Source organism: Perognathus longimembris, chromosome 14 (assembly GCF_023159225.1).
Source record: "Perognathus longimembris pacificus isolate PPM17 chromosome 14, ASM2315922v1, whole genome shotgun sequence".
Lineage (NCBI taxonomy): Eukaryota > Metazoa > Chordata > Mammalia > Rodentia > Heteromyidae > Perognathus > Perognathus longimembris.
The window spans coordinates 53,301,895-53,324,538 of NC_063174.1; the positions used below are offsets into that span (position 1 = coordinate 53,301,895).

Below are 22,644 nucleotides of genomic sequence, written 5' to 3' on the forward strand. Positions count from 1 at the left end.
ATGGCGGTAATTCCCTTTAGCATTAGGGACACACACCTCAGGAAGACCTTCACCTAAGCCTCCTGTTCTCCAAACTTCCTCTGGACCCAGTTGCTTTCCAAGAAGAGAACCAATGGGAAGTCTATAAAGGCAAACACCGTTGACTACGAAGGAGGGTCCGTGGCAGGGAGAGGCCTCCTCTTACACGAACAGGAAGCTCTGACAGGCGACCTGAGGTGAGCGGCCCGGCAAGCAGCCAGCAGCCCCTCCAGATCACCCACTGGAGATCAGGAAGGGGCTGGGAAAATCACCCACTCGAGACCAGGAAGGGCAAAGTCTCCGAGGGGCCCCGAGCCCGCGGTGACCCCACAGGGCCTCCTCCGCATCGCCTAGGCTTGCCACGGGGGCGAAGGCTGGCGCTCCGCAAGGGCTGACACGACCCCCTCGGACCCCTTCCCCATTCTCTCCACACGCGGACGTTTCCCTGAAGCCCCCCGACCGGGCTGTGCAGCCACAGAGATCTCCACGCTTCGACCGCTGAGAGGAAAGCAACGGGGGGACACACCCCCCCCCCGGGGTCTCCCCTACCGATGGGAGGTGTGGGCTCAGCGAGGGCGCGCCATTTGTCCGGAGTCCCCCCGCGCCCGTCGGGGGAGCCCCCCACCCCCACCCCCAGCTCCCGATCCGAGGCCCCGTCCACTGGGACCGGACGCGGCCCCGCCGGAGGAGGCTCTTCCCGCCAGCTCGGGCCGGGCCTGCAGCTGAGGCGGGGGCGGGGCGGGGGCGGGGGGGCACGCGGGAGGCCACAGCCGGGGCAAACACCCAGCTCACCCCAGCCTGGGGTCAGACCCGGCCCCTAGGAAACCTGAACGGCGAAGCTGCGGAGGAACGCCCCCGAGCCCCCACCGCCACGGCGGTTCGGTCCGGCTGGCGTGAGGTCAGCGGGGTGCAGGGGGCGCGGGGGCGCTCGGGGTCACCGGCCGCGGGAAGCGGCTCCGCGCATGCGCCACCGCAGCGCCCGGGCCGGGCCCAGGATGCGGCTCCTGCGCCCCCTGGCGGCGGCCCGCGAAGCGGCGCGACGACGCTGGGCGGCCACTGCGGGGACGCTGGGCTTAAGGCGGCTTCTCCGTTCCGTGTGTGTGGGGGGGGGGGAGGGGGGATCCCAGGCTCCCGGCCAGCCGGCTTCCAGGCGCCCCACTGAGCTAGGGAAAGGTCCACAACGACCAGCCGAGAGCCCTGCAGGCAAACGCAGGCTCCTCACCAATGCCGGGGCCTCTCTTGGTCTCCACCTGCAAAGGACGCGCCAGCCTGGGGGGGCGGAAGGGGGGGGGCGTGCCAGCCAAGCACTGGGAGGGAGGATCCACGCCTCCTGACCCTGCCAGGAGGAGGAGACCCGGCCACGCCTGTCCCCAGGGCTCCGAGGGTCAGGGGGCAAGTGCTGACTGAGAAGAGGCCTTAAGAGGATGTTTAATGCTGGCCTTGATGACCCAGTGCTACTCTAGAACCTGGCACACAGAGCCCCCCGCGCGCACCCGAGTCCAGGGCCGGGAGGCCGCCGCAGGCCTTGAGGGTAGCGGCGCGCCCGCTGCTGCCTGCCTGGCTCGCGGGTCGGGGCAGCGTGCGGGGAGCCGGGCCGGGCCCAGGCCCAGACCCAGGCCCCGACCCCAGCCCCCGGCTTCCTGCTCCCCGCCCCCTCCCCGGCCCACTCAGGACAGCCTCACTCCCAGCCACGCTCGACCCCCCTCCTTCTCCACAGAACAGTCTGTGCTCCGCTCCCCCCCCCCCCCAAGAGCGCTCAGCTTTCCAAATATGGATGCCTTCTGCATTCCCACAGCACCGGGAACATTTGGGGGGAGAAAATGAACACCAGCCATGATTGAGATAGAACAAGCAACCGTGCTAGGGTGGAATCAGGCATCCTGGCCCTAAAATATAAAACAAGAGCTGGGACCACGCCAGCTTTGTGTGCATCGAGGCCCCAAGGAGATCCTAGAACCAGAAACCCAAATCCTCTGAATAACAAACAGTTCAGGGGAGACAGCTGGGTTAAGGAAGCCCAGAGAGTGGCTGGCTTTCAAAGCCACGTGAGTCAGGATCATCAGAACCAAGAGGCCATCTACAAACAGGTGACCCGCCCTGGGGGTGAGGGCGGCCAGGAGAGAGCTACGGACACTTCTGGCTTCATAGCACCTACACGTGAGGATTGGAGAATGAAAACCCCACACTTTTCCTTACGCTACTTGAGTGGTAAGCAACTTGAGCAGTTTCTCTTCGGTGGCACGCCCTTGACTATATCAGAGCACACGCTCTGAGAGTGGTCTCATGGTTCGTGCCCTCCGCGTGGCTGGCACAGTCCTTGTGCCAGGGCAGGAGAGGCAGGGCCCAGAGCTGGGATCCAGGTATCTGCTGACTTCATGAATGAATTAATCTATTATCTAGTCTGAGAGAATCAAGTATCAGATGTCAAATAATGAAACAATACCCAAGTACCAAACTAGGTGGCGCTGGCTAGAAACAGGGTGGACCCAGAGTGGCCAAGGTCTGAAGGGAAGGCTGGTGGGCTGAGGGCAGGGCAGGGGAGGAGGCGGGCTGGAGGGGGCAATACGCAGGGGTAGGGAGTGCGCTGGAAGGGGTAAGAGCAGTTGTTGGGGCGAGTGGGCAGGCAGCCTGGAGCTGAGTGTGGGTGGGACACAACAGGACGTGTGGCCAGCCTGGCAAGACTGGGACATACTGTGCAGAAATCTGGAGAAATGTGTGGCCATGCCTGGATTGGCTGTGGTTTCCGGGAGGACTCATTGGGAACCTGAGTGTCAAGCATAAGAGAAAAGAGAACATTTGGGTAGGGGAGGGGAGGGGCTAAGGGAAACTCAATTATCTATCTCCATGTGGGCTTTTCCGAGGTGTGTTTACTTCACCTTGCTTTGTCCCGACTCAGGCCTTCACCAACAACCTCTGCTGAGCATCTACATCTGCGTCAATGTACAGTGCTCCTCCATTTCAGGCTCTGACACCAGGGGAAAAGCTGTCGCCTGACTGACAGGGCCCTGGCAGGAGGTGTGCCTCTGGTGGCAGGCCAGCTGCTTGGTGGACATTGGAGGCTCCAAGCTCCGTCCTTGCCTCCTCCCTGGGGTCCTCTGCATGAGCCTCACTCCTGAATCCTGAAACCCCAGGAGATGAGCCACAATCCCACAATTCCAGTGGTTCCTAGGACAGCGCCCCCTCGTGGACACAGAGTTTACCATTTCAACTTCAATCTGCTATCTTCAAGGAAGCACCATTCCCTGCCCAGCGAGCTGGAAGCTGGATCACTTTCGCCCTTCTCTCTTTCACCTTGCACACGCACGCCACTGCCGCATATTCAGCATGGCAGGAATCCTCGCGCAGAGGTGGGAGGGACACAAGGAGGGAGGTCTTAAAGAACCTACCGCGGAGGCATTGCCTAGGAGCTAAGATCAAAGAGGAGGCTTTCTGTGGTGGCAGCTGGACACAGTGGTGTCTGCAGAAAGAGAGGAATCACCTAGCTTCTCTCTCCTGCTCTTCAGCTTCCTGCCAGTTACCTCCGCTTGACTATGCCATGTATTGGCATCCAGTTGTGACTGAAGAACAGAATAGAGGTAATCTTCTAAGTCAGCAGCTCTGAAATGGGAACTAACTGAATATGACGAGTGTTATGACCAGAGCTGTCTGCTATGATGAACAGGCACGTGGTTCGAAAGCAAAGAAACCTGGTAGCCAGGCAGAGTGGTACATGCCTGTAATACTCTACCACACAGAATGTGGAAAGGAAGGCCTTAAAAATCTCTTCAGACAATAGAGAGATTGGAATACATTTTAAACGTGTATGGAAAGGTAACAATGTAGATTTAAGCTAATTTAAAAAAGAAAATACAGTAATCAGATATTGAATTAGTAATGTGCTACAAAAAAAAAGCTGAGTCTTAAATAGATTCACTGGCAAATTGTGAATTACCAATTGTGAATGACCTAGAATAATTAATCTTCTACAAATCCTTATGAACCCTTCCAGAATGTAGAAGAGGGAACACTTTGCAGTTTACCCCATAACAGAGTACTGATTACATGGATACCAAAGCCAAAGCCATCACAGGAAAAGTACCAATATCCATCAGGAATGCAGATGTCAAAATCCTCAACACAATAGATATCAGCACACCAAAGCTAGCTACATATAACGCAGATTATAGATCACACCCAAATGGGGTCTAGTCCAAGAATGCAAGGTGAGCTTTACATGGAAGTCAACAAATGCAAAACATCTATATATTTAAAAACGAAGCACACAAATGACATAGACACTTCAGCAGGAGAAAAGCACTTGATAATCCCCTAACAGTGATTTAAAAGAAAAAAAACAACACTCAGCAAACTAGAAGAAAATTTCTTAAGGTTGATAAAGATTCCGTATGGAGAATCAACAGGTAGCATCATGCTTAATGCTGAAAGATGGAAAGCTTTTTCCCCTTACGAGTACCTACTAGGCTGACCTGCGCAATACTGGAGGTATTTAGCTAATGCCATTAGGCCACAAAGAGGAACGATGCGATCCAGATTGGAAAGAAGTAAAACTATTTTTGTTTTTACATGATATATTAAGTATAGAAAACCTGAATGAAATCTCTAAAAATATATTAATGCTGATAAATGAGTTCTGTAAGGAGGCAGGATACAAGATCAATACACAAAAATCAGTTGTATTTCTATAGCAAGGAACACTCTCGAAATTAGGGAAGCAACTCCATGAATAATAACATAAAAAAAGAGACAGGACAATGAAGAAAGGAATAAAAAACCTGTACACACAATAATAATAGCAAACACTTGGAAGTGAAGGAAGACGTCCTATGCTCGTGGACTAGAAGAGCTCACATTGTTAAGATGACAATATTCCCCAAATTCCCTTACAGATTCAACATAATCCCTATTCAAATTTGTCCTGTTTCGGGGCCTAGTGGCAAGAGTGCTTGCCTCGTATACATGAGGCCCTGGGTTTAATTCCCCAGCACCACATATACAGAAAATGGCCAGAAGTGGCGCTGTGGCTCAAGTGGCAGAGTGCTAGCCTTGAGCAAAAAGAAGCCAGGGACAGTGCTCAGGCCCTGAGTCCAAGCCCCAGGACTGGCCAAAAAAAAACAAATTGTCCTGTGCCAGCTTAGATCTATGCTAAAACATGAGGCCCCGCCCCCTTCCACTTTATTCCTGAGCCCTCAACACATGCGTGGAAATTGGAAGCATGGCTCAAGTGGCAGAGGACCAGCCATGAACAAAAGAGCTCAGTGAGAGTGGGAGGCCCTGAGTTCAAGTCCCAGTACAGTATGGCCACCAGAAACAAAACAAAAAACGACAAACAAGCCAGAGGGCAATCTAGAAAGACTTCTTTTTGGACACAGGAACTCTATTTCTGGAAAGTTCTCCTGTGCACACCATGAGGAAAGAGCACAAAAGCTCAAGCTAGGAAGATGCTCATCACAGCCCAGGTGTAACAATGAAAAAAACAAACAAAATACCACATGTGTCTCCGAGGAGTATATAAATCACACCTCGTCCGCTTCTAAAAATTACCAAAATGTATTCACTATCACTGGTCAAGGGGGAAAAAGCAGCTTACAAAACAGTATGTGTGGTAAGACTCCCGTTCTCATTTTAAAATTCACATGTAGGTTAAGTGCAGGAAAGGTCTGGGAGAGAATGCAGTAAGTGCTAGCAGCACCTGCGTCTGTGGAGTTGGAAGCGGTTATTTTTATGTTCTCTTGATTTGTTTGCTTGGCTGGATTTTACATAATGCACACGTGTCGTGTCTATATTAAGAACAATGCAACGTCGTCGTGGGGGAGGGGACAGGTAGCGCCACATCTAGGTCTCGTCGTGGGCTGTCAGTGTGGGTGGGAGTCAGCAGCTGCTCCACAGACACGGGGCCTACGCTGGGAACTGGAGAGAGAGCGCCCCAAGAAGCAGAGAGAAGGAATGCGTGTCCTTGAACCTTAAATCCAGCTGCCACTCAGATCACTTGGGGTTAGTTAGTAGTTTTTCACCTTACAAATAAAGCAATCTTGGCAGAACGGCAAAGGAGATTCTTTTGGTTTGGTAGTAGTCATGTTTGAACTCCGAACCCTGTACTTTCTAAGGTGCTCTACCACTTGAGCCATGCTCTCAGTCTTTTTTGCTTTAGTTACTTTGTTCATAAGAGTTCACATTGAAGCCTGGACTAGCCTAGACGGCAGTTCTCCTATTTCTGCCTTCCATGTAGCCGGGACGACAAGCACATACCATTATGCCCGACTTCCACTGAGGGAGATGGGGTCTTGTCAACGTTTTGCCTGTGGTGGCCTCAAACTGCCATCTCCCAATCATCTCTGTCCCCCAGACAGCCGGGGTCACAAGCCATGCTGCCCAGCTCCATGGTGCTGACAGTCCGAGCATGCTTTGCACCCACGCGTGCCCCTTGCATATGCCAAAGGCACCGGCGGTGGCCTGGGCCCCCAGAGCCCTGGCTTTTGCTGCTCCTTCGCACCCTCGGCAGGCAGAACACAGCTGTGGACCTATGAAGCAGCCAGCTGGGGCCAGGCCTTCTCACGTCCCGGGCAGCCCCTGAACCCCAAGGCGGTCTCATCACCTCTCGCCATCGTCCTTGCCCCACCCCCACCCCCGCCCCCAGGCAGCTTCCACCAGCAGAGGTCCCGGTCGTCCCCTCCCCTCCCCCCCATGCACTGGGCACAGGTGGGAGACAGGGAGCCTGGAGCCAAGCACCACACCCAGTTCTCCTGGGACCAAGGGCGGAGTCCACGTCAGTGACCTGCGGACCCCGGAAGGATGCTTTCCACTCCCGGGGAGCCTGGGGCGCTGCCTGGAGATTCTCCTCCAGAATAGAAAAGGGAGGTTGGACGGGGCAAAGCACACTACCTGTTAGGAGCTTCATTCCCTAGGTCACCCCCAGTTGGGGTGTCACCAGTTCCTGTCATTAGAGTCAGCCCTCCCCCCACCAGCCAGGAGCCAGACCTGCCCTAGGAGACGGGAATTTTCTACAGACCTCCTGTGCTTCCAGAGCGCATGAGCACAGGGGCAGCAGGGCTGGGGTCGTGCTCGGCAGGATCACGCTGGTCTAGCCAGTGCAAAGCCCTGAGTTCAAATTCCAATGCCGCGAGTGTGTGCGCGCGCGTGCGTGCACACACACACACACACACACTAGTCCTAAGGAGAAAAGAGCAGCTACACATTTTCTCTCAGCTTCCTATTGCATGGGAGGAAAATCTGTGACTTTAGGAAGTGTGGCAGTCTTCAAGTGGGAACTGCCTACTACACGAAGCGTATGCGGTTCACTTTGTCTCAAGCATTTTTGGAGACTACCCCTGCGCCCAGGACTGAACGATGCGTGCTACGCGCAGGTCAGCAATGGGCTGCCTCTGTGGCGCTGGCTTATCCACACTTTGCCTGGGTAGCCATCAGGCCACCATTCCCAGGGGGCTCCTCCCACAGCGTTCCGCCGGCGGGTGCTTCGGGTCTCCCAGACTAAAGACCGAGCAGGCTCCGCGCCGGCCTGTGGGCGCGTGGAGACACAAGGCTGAGATGCACATGTTTTTGGAGGTGGGTCCTTTGTTTAAAGACAAGGGCTTGCAAGTTTTGACTGCTAGACTTGGGAAACACCTCATTTGAGAGCACCCCATGGAGTGCCCAACCCCGTGGAGGGCAGGGCTCTCCCTCCGTTCCTTCTCTGACCCCTCCACCTTACATAGTATAGCCAGACACACACAGGGGCAGTCTCCTAGGACAGGCCCGGCTCCTGGATCGAAGGAGAAGCCTGGGCAGTAGACACAAGCCTTCCTCCCTGGGGCCTGGCCCACGGCCCACACATGGCTTTTTCTCCCCTGGGATCCCTTCCCAGCAGCCAGGGCCTCTGTGGGCATTCACTATGGCAGGTACCCACGGGTTGTGGTGGCCTTGCCTTGAAGCAACACTTCTTGAATTGACTGGTGCATTCCAAGGGCAAAAGCGTTGTGTGGTCAAATCACACATGGAGGCCCAACTGGAAAGACCTCAAATCTTGCCAGGTCTAACCTAAGCAAGGCTAGTAAGGTCCCGGACACACAGCCAAGCCCCACCTGCCGGCAGCCCCTTAGGGGAATGCCCCTAGCTGCCCTTAACACTGGATATGGCCTGTACTCCAGCGTCAAGGGAGCTTTCTCTTCCCTAGGGAGCCCCTTGGGTCTGAGATCCCCCAAGTGATGCTCCCCTCAAACTCACTGATGCCAAGCTCTGCACCCAGAAAGGCAGGTCCACCGGAGTGCCCATCCATTCACGGAAGAAAGCTAGCATCTCCCCTGCCCCATAACTGGAGACTCCCCGAGGAGTTGGAAAGGGGCCTCTACTTAGGATCAACCCCAGGGGACATGAGAAGGGGTGGGCACCTGTGATCTGCCAGGCACTGCACTAAGTGCTGTAAGTGAACTAATTCCCCACAATGATGGGGAACACTACAGACATGACTGTTACCCCCATTCACCCGGTCACAAAGGCCATGGAGCCTGGCAGAAAAGTTTCCTACTAAGAACTCCCCCCTCCTCACTTGTCTTCCACCTCTCATCCTGCCTCGGCCTCAGGTTCCCTGGGCCCAGTTCCTTCCCCTTTCTAGAACAGTCTTCCACCCTGGAAGATAAAACATTTGTACGAGAGATGCTTGCGGTGTCGCCTTCATTGACTTTCTGGAGCAACCTGGGCAGCGAGCTTAGCACCTGTTCTTTCTAGGTTCGCCACTGCCCTCTCCTTGAGCACCAAGGCCTCGGGGCCCTGCATCTCTCTTTCCCACCCATGGGCTGGCTCCGTCTGCCCTGGCATCATCCAACAGTTCCAACTGGATCAGAGACAAAGCCCTGACGGACATCCCTGCCCAGCGACTAACAAGCCCTGCCATCTCTCACTCCTCCCCCCCGGGTAGCTGGTGGCTACAGTCTTCTACGTCCATCTCGCAGCTTCACCGCTGGGCTGCTTGGACTTCCCCGAGGGGAGCTGCTGGACTTGGGTCCCTTTATCATGTGAGGCTCATACCAAGGCTATTTAGAAAGAGCATCCGGGGAGGCACATGGCTTCCAGGTCCACTGTCCGGGTGCAGGCAGCCACCCATGTCCTTGCAGAGCTAAGTCCAGTACAGACAGGGTCATCGTCTGACTGTCCCAGTCTCACCCATGGGAGAAGAAATGTCTGTGGCTCCTGGCGGTCTTGCCCTCCATCTGTGTCCCAGAGCCAAGTCCTCCACGCACTCGATCAACCCAATAGGTCAGCAGCTACAGGTTCCCTAGATCCTCTCTCTCGTCCTCAGCATCTCTACTTAGGTTTACGAGAGGGGAGGGAAAGGAGGCGGGGTGCTTAGCAGCTCCCTAATGAAATAGTCTCTGGGAAAAAAGAGAATCCCTGTGGAGAATATGAAGCACTAGATCAGCTGGCGCCTGCAGCTATACCCCACAGGTATGAGGACAAGTGTCTGAGTGAGTGACAAGGGCTCCGTGTATCACATACAGACACAGCAAACATACCTAACCATGGCAGGCTAGAAGTAATGGCTCCCAGAACACTAGAATAACATGCCGGCACCGGGGAACCTTTACCAGTGCCATCAGTATAACATCCTGAAGACAGCAAGTGAGCCAAACGCCATGCTTGTGGCTAGGGGCCCACTGCTAACTAACTATCATGAGGGACAAACTCAGGGGTCGAGTCTCTCATCCTCCTTGCCCACTTGCATGGCAGTCATGAACCTGAGCAGGCAGGTCCAGCTGCAGACAGTCAGTCACCTCCATTCTGCCGTCTCAAGACTGATAATTAGACCTGCACTCCGCCAGAGCCCTTCCCACCACCAACCAGCAAATCAGCTCCTGCCATGTCCTAGCATGCACCAGGTCCACGGGTGACTAGAAACAGACCATTGAAGCTTTGCTCTCATTCCAGAATATTGCTCAAATAACACACCTATGCACACACACACACAGAGCTACCTACAGCCTGTAGGAGGCAGGGAGCAAGCCAGAGAAAGGGGGACAGCTGTGACTGAACCTCCAGCACACCCCACATCTCAGACAGATACAGAGGCAGATGCCCCCAGAACCCCAGGGACAGCCTCCATGAACCATGCCCACTAACCTGTCTGAATGGCCTGTCAAGAGTGAGGGCATCCCTTCCTAGCCCACAGGGACATTTAGAAGATTAATTAGACAAACCTGGCAGTCCCCAAGGCTCCCCAGGGAACCGGGTAACCACATCAAGCCTGTCACCAAGCTTTTAAGAAGTGCACCTTGGCCGGACCTCTTGCTCAGTACTGAGCAGGACCACTGGTCAGACAGGCTGGCCCACCTCAGGCTGTAGCTGCACACAAGCAGCCTGCTGATCTGGACAACAGGGCCGCCCCAGGCCCTGTGCCCTTCGCAGATATGGTCAGTCACAATGCACGGACTGCACAGCAGGTGGCAGGCAGCAGAGGAGCTGATTCAGGCTCCCCACTTTCTGAAGGCCTCCAGATGTCCAGTCCCAGGTGCCCCCCTCATCCTGGAAGCCTAGAGATGCTTTTCTTGCCTCTGGAAAGGTGTCGCCACCTGCTGCCTTGCTTGAGGTTCCCATGTCCTGAGCACTGGGTATGTGCAGTACCGCATGAAGTGCTCCACGTTGCGTAAGCGACTCCATGCCCACAACAGCTCTGTGAAGGGGCTAGGGTGACACCGGCGCCAGAGGAGGGCTGGCGGTGCGGCGACAGTAAGATGTGCCAAACGATACGTACGCCCAGCCTTTCCTCTCGCACTAGATGATAAATGCCTTCGTGGCACTAGATATTTACACTTGCGTCTGTTCCGCGAACAGGAAACCAGTTAACCAAAGAGGACCGATTGGCACCATGACTGTCACGTCACAACCCACTGGCCTCATGACACAGTGACCAGTCATGCGGCCAGCTGACGGCATGAGCCCCTGGATATGCTGCGTGGTAACTTGCAAGGCCAAGAAGAACCCCGGCTTCGGCTGCACATTTAATTCTCAAGAAACCTCACCAAAAATGAGTGCTGAAAATAGACGACTTCATCACCAAGTCAGGGTCACGGGGGCCAGTCAGGGGGCCAAGGGATGCCGCTCCAGCCCCGAGGAGCATGCGCGGAGGGCAAAGCACGCAGGCCTCACCTTTGGTAGCGTAGGCTTCCGCGATCATCCGCAACCTGTACGGAGGGACGGCTGTCAGCGCCAAGTCATCGAGGCCCACCCGGGCGTAGATGTTCAGAGCTTCCTTAAAATCTCCTTCCACATAATTCAACTTGGCCATGATCAGATTGGATTCTTGTAGGAATTCTGACTAGAAAGAAAAGGGGGAAATAAAAAAATTTTCATACAATAATACTGCATGGGCGGCTCCCTCACAGATTCCAGTGGGACGACAACTCGTGCACACGCGTTAATAGCAGTATCCTCACAACAGCCAGAAAATGCAAGCCACCCAATGTCCACCACTGCCTACAATGGAATATTACTCAGTCATAATAAAAATGAAGCAGTAACACACAAGAGAAATCTCCCAAACATTACTCTAAATGAGAAGGCCACATAGTGACCCCATTTCCATGAACTATCCAGAATATCAAATCTGTACAGTCAGAAAGAAAATGAGTGCGTGCCTGTGGCTGCTAATGGCACCACATCTGATTATGGAGTTTTTTGCTGTTGTTGTTTTTTGGGGGGTGGGGGTGGGTAATGAAAATGTCCAGGAATTGATGGCAGCCATGACTACACAACTTCATGTCAATACTGAAGCCACTGAACTCTATAGTTTACATGGATGACTTGTGTGGCTGGTGACTTCTCCCTAAATAAAACTGTGTGGGCAAAACCAAAACCAACCAACCAACCCGTGTAGCTCCCATCAGCTTCCTGGACTGGTCTGGCCCCAGACCAGAAGGCACACTTCTGGAATAGAACACGAACATCGTGAGCATACATTTCCAAAGAGATCAGCATAGGAATAGGGGAAAACAAATACAGTCTGCTGGGGGGGAGGTGGGAGGGGGAGGGGACTGGGAGGGGTGTTAGGTAACAAGAAATCAAAACAAAAAAATGTATATCAAACAATAAAAAGAGATCCGGGGGCGTCTTGCCGAGGCCCTGGGGCCGGAAGCCAACCACCCAAGAGCAGCTTTCCAGATGGGTACAGAGCCGTGGCTTGCTTGCTTTCCAGGGGCAAGTCTTTCGCACAGCCATTCCAGCCTGTGAACCTGCTTAATTCCCTCCTGGTCCCCTCCCTGGGGCTCCCCCAAGCCACCCACCAGCTTTGATCACTGCCCTGTCTCCCCCATATCTCATCTGGTGGGGAGAGAAGAGACACTGGGCCAGCACCATGAAGACAGAGCCGGTCACCCTCTCTAGCACCTTCCTCTCTGGAGCGAGCAGCCCTGATGTTATGACCAGGCAGGTCGTGGCGCCCCAGCGCCAGGAAAGGTTTCTGGAGACGAACGGTGGGTGATCAGAGCACGTAATGCCACTGGACGATGCACTTCAAAATGGTTAAGGTGGCAAATAATGTGTTACACATATTTTACCACCAAAAATAGTTCTTTTAAAAAAAATTCTCTTTACATAGTTGTACAAAGCGGTTTCAAAAAAAAAAAGGGAAGAGGAAATTGAAGGAGCAGATGGCTATTCAGTGTGGAGGAAATTACAAGTGCAGAGACACAGGATGGACACCTGGGAGGGCCTGGCTGGGCGAGTTCAGCCAAGGCATTGTACAGAGAGGAGGCCGCGGGGCCACGGCCAAGGCCGCCCCAGCTGAGCGCCCGGAGACAGCGGCTACCCGGCTCCTGGCAAGCAGAATTTCCTTGTCTTAAATCAGAAAGCCAAGTTCCCCATCTCCTGTTCCAGTGCTCTTTCTGTCACCCAGCCTCGGGTCACTTGAGACACGCTGGCTGAAGGTCAAGGATAGAAGTTCATGCTGACCAAGTGGAGCAACATTCAAGCAAAAGCTGTGCAACTCTGGAACATTCTGTATAAGGCAGAAGAAGTAAAACAAAACAAAACAAAACAAAAAAAAAAAAAAACAGCAATGGGAGCCAGTGTGGGTGGTTCACACCTATCATCCTAGCCAATCAAGAAGGCTGAGATCTGAGGGTCATAGTTCAGAGCCAGCCCGAGCAGGAAAGTCTGTGAGACTATTATCTCCAATGAAATACCAAAAAGCTGGAAATGCACTGTGGCTCAAAGTGGTAGAGTGCTAGCCTTGAGCAAAAACAAGCTCGGGGACTGCCCCCCAGGCCCTGAGTTCAAACCTCAAGACAGGCACCAAAAAAAAAAAAGCAAGGAGAGAGAAATTCTTAGGTAGATGCAATGGCATGCCAGTCGATGTCCTGGCTGGGGTGTTACAGTTTTAAAGACCATCTACAGTTGAGCCTCAGAGCAATCCTGAACAATGGAGGCATCCAACTGAGAAACATGAAGTTCAAAGAAGTCGGTAATTTCCCAACACAATGCATTTTTACATGTCCAGAACTGGGACTCAAACTGGAATTTGATCTTAAAATCCAATGTTTATACGGCCACATCTGGTTGGTAAAGGATGAGGCCCAACAACTGGTGAAACAAATGGCTCATTTTTCAAGATGAAAGTAGGGGGTTGAGAGTAGGAAGAGAGGAAGCAAGAGGCCTCCCCTTACCATGCAGGTACTGCCTCCCACCTCCTGGCAAAACATTTGGTGGTGCCTGGCAGTCCCTATGACCTCTGGACTTTGGACCTATTGCCCCCCTCCTGCTGACCAAGAGTTACCCCCAGGGTCAGGTGGCGCTCCTTGGTTAAGCTGAGTTGATACACACAAGTGGTCTCTGACTGAACCATGGCCTCAATTGCAACAGCATTCAGGAGGCCCAACGACAAGGAGAGAGAATGGCTCAGGTGAAAGCTTCCAGCTTGGAGCACACAGAAGCCAAGAGGCCCCGGTCCACCTCGCTCCGTTCAAACCCACAGAAAATGAGCCCCCCAGAGAAGTGACCCCCCCACCCCAGGATCGCACAGCAAGCTGGAAGCAGACACCAATTTGTGGTTAGAGATGGAGAAGGTAAAGCCAAAGAAAATTCAGCTTCCAGGGGGAAGGAAGGGAAACGTGCAGCCAGAGAAGAGCCAAGGCCAGAGAAGTAGCCCTCAGAGACAGGAAGAGAAGACAAACAGAAGCAACTCATCTGGAAGGAAAAGATGCCGCAGCTTGAAACCATCGGTTGCCTGTGCTCTGGGGAAAAGTCATACTGGGGAGAAAGGGAACCTTGAACAAGGTGAGCGGGAATGGCTGGCATGCCAATGGCCGACGCCAGTCTCAGGGTCAGTGAGCTCAGAGGGCGGGAAGGGCAGAGGAAGCATCTGGGGCAGGATGAAGGGGCTGGAGGACGAAGGAGCAGGCCAAGGGAGGCAGAGGGGGTCCCGGGGAAGAGGCAGGAGACTGGGGGGTTGGGGCACAAGAAGGAAGAAGTAACACACACACACACACACAAGGAGACAGAAAACAGAGCTGAGAAGCAGAAGGGCAGCTCCTGAGATGCCCCAGGGCGGGAGACGGGGGCCCTGGCTCACGCCGGGGAAGTTACTGTTCCCACGCACGCCGAGGAGGTGCCAGGCCTGCTGGCACCAGCTCTGGGCCACGGCAGCCTGTGCCATTCATGAGCAACATGACGGAGGCAGGAACTGGTGCATTCATAACCTCCCGATTGACTTCTTTCTTTCCTAGGGCAGGGCAGGGCATCGGGCTGAGCTCTGAGTGATGTTTCGAGCACCAGGAAAGAAGGGTGCCCTGGCTCAGAAGGCGGACACTGAAGACTCACCGGAGACCCCTTGGGGCTGCAGCCCCTCGGGCGGTCAGCCAGCCTACTGGTCCCTCCCTGGGCATCCTTCCAGCCACACGCTGCCCAGAGATGCCGCCAGCCCTCCCCGGGGTACGCTCTCATCCGAGGGGCCCACAATACCTTGAGGTTCCCCCGATCCAGGGCTGCGGTCAGGTGCTTGCGGACCTCAGTCAGCTGGGGCCTGGGGCCTCGGGGACTGGCCCCCTGCCGCAGGGGGTGCCCCTTCAGGTGCTGCTCCAGCTTTGCCTCCCCCAGGAGGAGTTCCGCCATGTCATCTGCAAGAAGGAGGGAGTCAGGAACGGCACCAAGGGTCTCAGGATCCCTGTACCAAAGGCCTCAGGACCCCCGCACCAATGGCCTGAAGACCCCAACAACAAAGACCTCAGGACCCTCACCAATGGCCTGAGGACACCCCCCCCCCATAACAAAGGCTTGAAGACCCTTGCACCAATGCTACAAGGCCTTCAGGGCCCTTCTAGAACTTTGTCTAAACGGGTCTATGTGGGGACCCTCTAACAGTGAGCCCTACTCCCTAGTAAGGGATGCCACCATAGTGCTGGCTCACATACTCGGACATTCCTTTGCCACACATTTGCTGACGCTAGAAAGATGGGTCTGTATTAACATGGAGAGAGTTCAAGATCAAAAAGGAAACAATGAAGCTGTCCTGGGATAAGATACAGTGATCCAGTAAAACACACATAAAACCAACCATGACGTACTTGCAAGAGAGGGCCAGTGAGATCTGCCTCTTCTGTGACCCGAATGCATCCCATCTTTCTGTCTGAAAGTCAAAGCTATACACACCTGATGTCTCAGAATGCCTGCACAAGTATCTTTTTTGTTTTGTACTTCTAAGAGTATATTCATTACATAAAGTAGTCACCACCTTGTGCATGTCTACGTTGACTTGTTAGGTTTGTAACAGAAGCTTACTCTAGGAGCAGCTCTGCTCTAAATGAACCCAAAACAATTCATGCACAGCCAGTGTGTGGTCTGTTTTCCTGCAGTGGACTGAACATAACTACAATACAGTATAAAGTACAATAGAAGGTCTAGAAGGGTATGTCTCCAACCCATGGGAACAATTACTGCTAGGGTGCAGGGTGGGGACCTCAGCTAGAACTAGTAGCTAAAATGGACTTTGGCATTATCTGGATTTAAGACGCTAGTCCCACAAGGAAGAGCAGCTTTGCCTGTTGTACATGCAATTTACAATTCATTCAAACAGCAATCACCGAGGTGCCACCACAGGCCCAGAGGCCGCAGTACTGCTCTAGTTCTTTGAGAAGCCACTACCATTTCTCAGCTGGGCACTGGTGGCTCACACCTGAAATGCTAGCTACTCAGGAGGCTGAGATCTGAAGATCACGGTTCAAAGCCAGCCAAGGCAGGAACATCCATGACTCTTTTTTTTTTTTTTTTTTTTTGCCAGTCCTGGGCCTTGGACTCAGGGCCTGAGCACTGTCCCTGGCTTCTTTTTGCTCAAGGCTAGCACTCTGTCACTTGAGTCACAGCGCCACTTCTGGCCGTTTTCTATATATGTGGTGCTGGGGAATCGAACCCAAGGTTTCATGTATGCGAGGCAAGCACTCTTTCCACTAGGCCATATCCCCAGCCCCCATCCATGACTCTTATCTCCAACTAGCCACCAGAAAACTGCAAGTGGCACTTTGGCTCAAAGTGGTGGTAGAGCACTAGCCTTGAGCAAAAAAGCTCAGGGACAGTGGCCATGCTTTGAGTTCAAGCCCCAGGACTGACTGACAAAAAAAAAAAGTCTTTGAGATGAGCTCTTACAGTCTTGGGAAGGGTCAACTTGCCCCGGAATAGGGCCAAGGTAGGCTACGGAGCATGAGAATGCTTTAAATCTTAACAAGAAAGAAAGAGAGAGAGGGAGGGAGGGAGGGAGGAAGGGAGGGAGGGAGGGAGGGAGGGAAGAAAGAAAGAAAGAAAGAAAGAAAGAAAGAAAGAAAGAAAGAAAGAAAGAAAGAAAGAAAGAAAAGAAAAGAAAAGAGGGCTGAAAATGTGGCTTAGTGGTAGAGTGCTTGCCTTGCATGCATGAAGCCCTGGGTTCAATTCCTTAGTACCACATAAACAGAAAAGGCCAGAAGTGGTACTGTGGCTCACGTGGTAGAGTGCTAGCCTTGAGGAAAAGCATCTCGGGGACAGTGCCTAGGCGCTGGGTTCAAGCCCCAGGATTGGAAAAAAAAAGAAAAAAAAAGCAAATTCTGTATACATGGAGAGAAAACCAGGTAGCCACAGCAATGATCAACACTATAGGACAATGTGGCAAAGCCTAGAGAGGACAGACGGACACAAACCATCACCCATAAAGATAGAACCACCAAAACACCCGACAGAGCTGAGTGCCATTGGCTCATGCCTGTAATCCCAGCTAGTCAGGAAACTGAGATCTGAGGATCATAGTTCAAAGCCAGCCTGGGAAGGAAAGTTCATGAGACTCTCATCTCCAACTAACTGCCAAAAATCTGGATGTGGAGATCAAGTGGTAGAGCACTAACCTTGTGCAAAAAAGTCAAGCAAGAGTGTAAGGCCTTAGTTCAAGCCCTAGAAATGGCACCAAAAATTAAAATTAAAAAACAAAACAAAACAGAGTATGTGGCTCTGCATCCTAGGTTTAAATCTGTTTCTCACTGCATGACTTAGGCCCAGTGACTTAGCCTCAGGCTTTTGGGAGGCAATTCTGTTCCCTGCACTGAGGATTCCCCCACCTGCTCCTATGCTATCACTCTCCTGCTCCCCGTTACAGGACCCTCCGCCTGCATCTAGAAGTATCTGCTCAGGGCAGAACTCAGGGCACGGGAGGAATGAACGCAGATCAGGCTCCTGCTACTCGTTCTCACTGTGGGATAGGGCACATTCCTCAGTCTCCATACCGACGGATAAAGCAACCGTATTGCCACCTGGGCTGTGGACTCAAGCCAGTACATCCCCAGAGGGAAACAGGCACCCAGAGGGACACACCTGGGCCTCAGAAGAGGACCAGAGCTGGGCTGGCACACACAGCAAAGGGCATGGCAGGCTGAGGGCACGGGACCCCCCGGGCTCAGGAGGAAGGCTGGAGAACATGGCAAGCAGGGTGGGTGGGCAAGCCCAGCACAAGGCTGGGATCAAGCTGTGGTCAGGACGGGGAGACGCACGACGACTCCCGAGCCCTCAGCATGGAAAAGAGGCCCCATCCCTATCCTAGCCAATGCGCACCAGGTCGCTGCTCGAGGCCTCCAGCCCACATGCGCATTCGGGGGACACCATTTGTCTCCACTCAGCAAGCCCCTCCTTAGGCACTGCTGGCCTCCCACCTCACGCCCAAGCCGGAACATCCCTATTACTGTAGGATCCCTGTCCCTGTAGACCATAAAGGAGAAGCAGGAAGGACCAGCTGAACACACTCCCAGGCTGAACACCATGTCTGCCACGGAGCTGGTGCTAGAATGAGTGGACAGTAGGTCCAGTGGCCAGCTGCGGGCACCTGAACTTCCATGGCATTGCTAGCTGTCCCAAATACTCATTCCCCTTTGTTTCTCTGAACTCCACCAGTTCAGGTTTCCTGGTCGCAGATGCTGCAGGTGCCAAAGACATCAACAAGGGCTGGGCCCTTGCTTGGGAGTGGGCCCACTCTCCAGGTCTCTCTACCCTCCATGTCGGAATGGGAGACAGCAGGGCACCCATCTTAAACCCCGGGACAGAAGCAGAGAGCATGCCATAGCAGCCTTGGTTCTGAACCCCCAGGAGCTGCCCCTACCAAGCCCTGCGCTGGCTGAGTTATGACGCGTGAAACATTAACTTTCCCTTGCTCTTGCTGAAGTCGCTGCTCTTCTGACCTTTGTCACAGTGGCCAAACCGGTGTCTTCCGCAAACCTCTCAAGGCAGAAAAAGGCTTCGGCTGGGAACCCCCGCGTGACAACACTTGCCAACCGCGCTCAACAAGATGGACGGCTTCCAGACAGAATTCTGCACTGACACTCCACAGTTGCTCTGACCTGTTGCTTTTCATACTAAGCGTACAAAATGATCACTTAAACAGAACCTCACAGTTAAAGAGAAATGAAAAAAAAAACACTCCAATCGTGAGTGCTCCGGGCCAGGGGGAGGAGCCCGAGTCTGGATGCTAAGGGGTGAGGGCGCCCAGCTCCAGCCGGAACACAGGAGCCCTGACACGGGTGCCTCTGGAGAAAGCTTTCCCTCCCAATTAGGAAGCAGCCCCTTGCTAGTGGAGGGCCAGTCTCTCGGGAGCGCTCGACTCCACGTGGGCTCTAAGCAAAGGTGCTCATGGTCCTGAGTGGGTGGGGAGGAGAGGACAAAGCTTTCACCAGGAATGCAAGGTGGAAGTGTGGGGAGAAGGGAGAGCATACGCAAGGCATGCCACGGCTTAGTCATCTCGGGGCTCTGAGTCCTTTGTCAGCGCGGACCTCTTCCTCTCAGCACTCCAAGGTCATTTCCTTTGTTCCAGAAAGAGCTGTCCGCTCTGGGCAAGAGCTTACAATCTAACTCAGGCTGAGCACACTGGCTGCAAAAACCATTCTGGAAGATTTTTAACCTTCTATGCTCCAATTTGCCTTTCAAAGAAATTACATTTTACTTGGATTTCCTAAAGAAAGAAAGAAAGAAAGAGAAGGAAGCAAGCAAGCAAATTCCCTGGCACTCCCTCTCCCAACCAGGAAGGCAGAATTAAAGATAAGGATGACTGGGCCCGGTGGTGGAGGGCGCTGGTGTCCGGACGCAGCCCGCTAGCTCTGCCTGCACCTGTCAGCCCCGCCGCTCCCCGTTCAGAACCCATGGGCCAGAAATGAGTCAGACATGTCCTTGGCGCCTCATGCCACCCAATCACATACCCAGCTACAGGCTGAGGTAGCGAGGCGGAGGCGAAGAGCACCCGGGGCACAGAGGAAAATTAATTCCAGATGGATTAGAGAATTAAATATAAAACAGAGGATATATAAAGCAGAGGATCAAAGTGTTCAAACAGGCTTTCACTTTCCACCAAGATGGAGTAACAGGGACCACATGACAGATCCTGGAGACCAGAGGGGAGAGAGAGAGAGAGAGCCCTGTGGCTGCCGTGACAATCTCTGCGCGTGACACAGGGACGGGGACTGTCCACCGTCTGCGGGCCGTTCGCCCACGCGCGCTCACCGCGCACGGAGCGGCGCGCAGCTGCCTGTAAGTGGGCTGGACACGCGTCCCAGCACGGAGAAGCCCAGGCAGCCCTTCCACCTTCTGGAGGAGAGAGCGTGGGCCCTGAACCCCAGCAGTTCATCCAGAGCTGGGGCTGGAACCCAGGCTGTCTCCTCTCTCCAGCACACCAGGCACAAACTGCTTGGGGCCCTGGCACGCAGGTGTGGCCCAGCTTCCTCAAGCAGCAGCTCAGCCCTGGCCAAGCCACTGACGCCTTCTGCGGCAGGACCTGCGTCTACATGCCAGGACCCTCGGGGCAAGGAGGAGAGGGACCGGGGGTGCCCAGGCTGGCCTGGCCTTTCCCCACTGGCACTGTGCATAGCAGAAACCAGCTGCCCCATGACTTATTCAGAACCCAGGCCTGAAGCTAGGTGAGCGTGGGCATGAGGCTCGGGGAGTCCCCGGTGCTCAGGCTCAGCCCTTCACGTGCAATCCCACGCCCCGTGGCTGGCACAGTTCAGTGCTCAGCGTGCTTGGCATCCCGGGTGCTGGGCATCTCGGGCAAGGAGGGCTGAGGCCTTTGGCTCCTGCAGTGAGCTCCTCACCAGGGCTTCCTTGAAGCGTACACAGCTGAGGCAAACACTTGTGATCAAATAGAAGGAAAACACCTTACTGGGAGCCAGTGGCTCTCGCCTCTAATCCTAGCTACTCAGGAAGCTGAGATTTGAGGATCATGGTTTGAAGCCAGCCCGGGCAGGACATTCCACCAGACTCTTATCCCCAACTAACCACCAAAGAGCCAGAAGTGGTGCTATTGCCTCAAGTGAGAGTACTAGCCTTGAGCAAAAAACCTCAGGTACAGCACTTAGGCCCTGGCACACACACACAAAAAAGCAACAACAGACGAAAAGAAAAAATACCACCTTAAGGTTTCTTCTCGATTCCAGGGGAAGTACTTGATACCAACACAAGAATCTCAGCTACCCGACTCACATGTCAGTGAGATGCACTTAGGTCTCCGCAAGCCATGCCTGCATTCCTGCACAGCTGAGATGGGAGAGGATAAACAAGCCCCTATTCAATCAGGAGCTGGTTCTTCAGGTCCCCTTTGTGACCGGGCAAAGAGAGCCAGGCTCTCGTTTCTCAGGTCTCAGGGGCATTCTTGTAGGTCCCAGATAACAGTATCTCCATGACCCAGTCATGGAGTGCTGGCAGGGGTGTCAATCTGCAGGAGTGCCTCCAAGGAGCAGGCCAGCAACTTCTATATAACTGCTTGGTCATCTGACCACGGGACCCAGGAACTCCATTTTCAGACATAGATAGCACAGATCTCAGCAGCCCGGAATACATGCTCAGAAGTAAAAGGGCTGCTTGCTACACAAAGCTCTGCTGGATTTTTTCTCCTTCTTCTTTTTAAAGAATAAAGAGCTGGATACCAATGGCTCAAGTCTACAATTCTAGCTACTCAGGAAACTGAGATCTGGGGAATTGTAATTCAATGCCATCCCAGGCAGGAAATTCTGTGAAGACTCTTATCTCAAATTAACCACCCGAAAGCTGGAAGTGGAGCTGTGGCTCAAATAGTAGAGCACTAACTTGAGTGGAAAAAGCTAAGGGACAGCACCCAGAACAGGCCCTGAGTTCAACCCCAGTACCAGCACACAAAAAAAGAAGGGAGGGAGGGAGGAAAAGAGGGAGGGAGGGAGGGAAAGAAGAAGGGAAGGAGAGAGGGAGGGAGGGAAGGAGGGAACGAAGGAAGAAAGGGAAGGGAAGGGAGAAAGAGGAGGGAGAGAAAGAAAAAGAAGAGGAGAGGAGAGAACCTCTAGGGTCTTTTGAAGGGGACCCCCTATAATAAAGTGCAACGGAGCATAGTACATCCATTCCACAGTAGAACAGATCTAAACACAGCTCCAGGGTAGCCTGCATCTTCCCCGGCTGTGTGGCTACACCCCAGCAACAGCACCTCTGACACACAGATGCGGAGAGGGAGCGACTCCCTTCTTCTCCCCCTGGCTCTCTGTGGTCCCACGGGGCATGCTTGGGCAGATTGGCCTGGCCCCCATCAAGCCACTGGTGAGTGGAAGGTCGTGGGGAAGGGAGCTGTCTTAGCCCAGGCTCCACACATGAACAGCCCAGGCAAGAGCGGATAGCAAACCATCTCACAGGTGAAAAAAGCAGGAGACAGAAGGGGGCAGGGAGGATAGCATGACAGCGTGTAAACACAGGATGTGCTTTCTGACTATACAGAGGGCAGAACCCTTCTGAAGACACTCACGGATGTTCCGAGAGTGACGTCACAGGACCCAGAGATAGTGTGGAGGGGGTTGAAAAGTATGTCCTACTACAGAAGGGCTCAGTTTCATGACTTTCCATCTTTATGATGAGCCGTGTCCATATAAAATGTAGCTCAGGTTTTGAATTTTACCTTTTCCCAGGCTCCCTTGTCATGCTGGGGAGCTTCCATTAGCCCTGTTTTCCCTAATAATTAGGTACATTTTGGTTTGGTTTCTTTGGTGGTAGTAGGGTTTGAGCCTTGAGCTACACCCACACTTCCAGCCCATTCTGCCCTATTTCCCATGTAGGATCTCATGGTTTTCCCTGGCATCAAACTGCAATCCTCTCGCCTTTACCACATGGCTGGGATTACAGGTGTATATCACCACACTCAGC

At 53.7% G+C, this 22,644-nt stretch overlaps 1 protein-coding gene across 4 annotated transcripts in view; it reads right to left on the reverse strand.

Annotated features, from left to right (window-relative positions):
- The window catches only part of Ttc7b (tetratricopeptide repeat domain 7B), a 213,800-nt gene that overhangs the window by 177,175 nt on the left and 13,981 nt on the right, over window positions 1–22,644 (reverse strand). For all 4 annotated transcript variants that reach the window (XM_048362268.1, XM_048362269.1, XM_048362270.1 and 1 more), the window contains exons 2-3: window positions 14,959–15,113; window positions 11,152–11,320 (exon numbers count right to left, since the gene is read on the reverse strand). In XM_048362268.1, coding sequence (XP_048218225.1) covers window positions 11,152–11,320; window positions 14,959–15,113 — 324 coding nt within the window. The remainder of the gene's footprint in view (window positions 1–11,151; window positions 11,321–14,958; window positions 15,114–22,644) is intronic.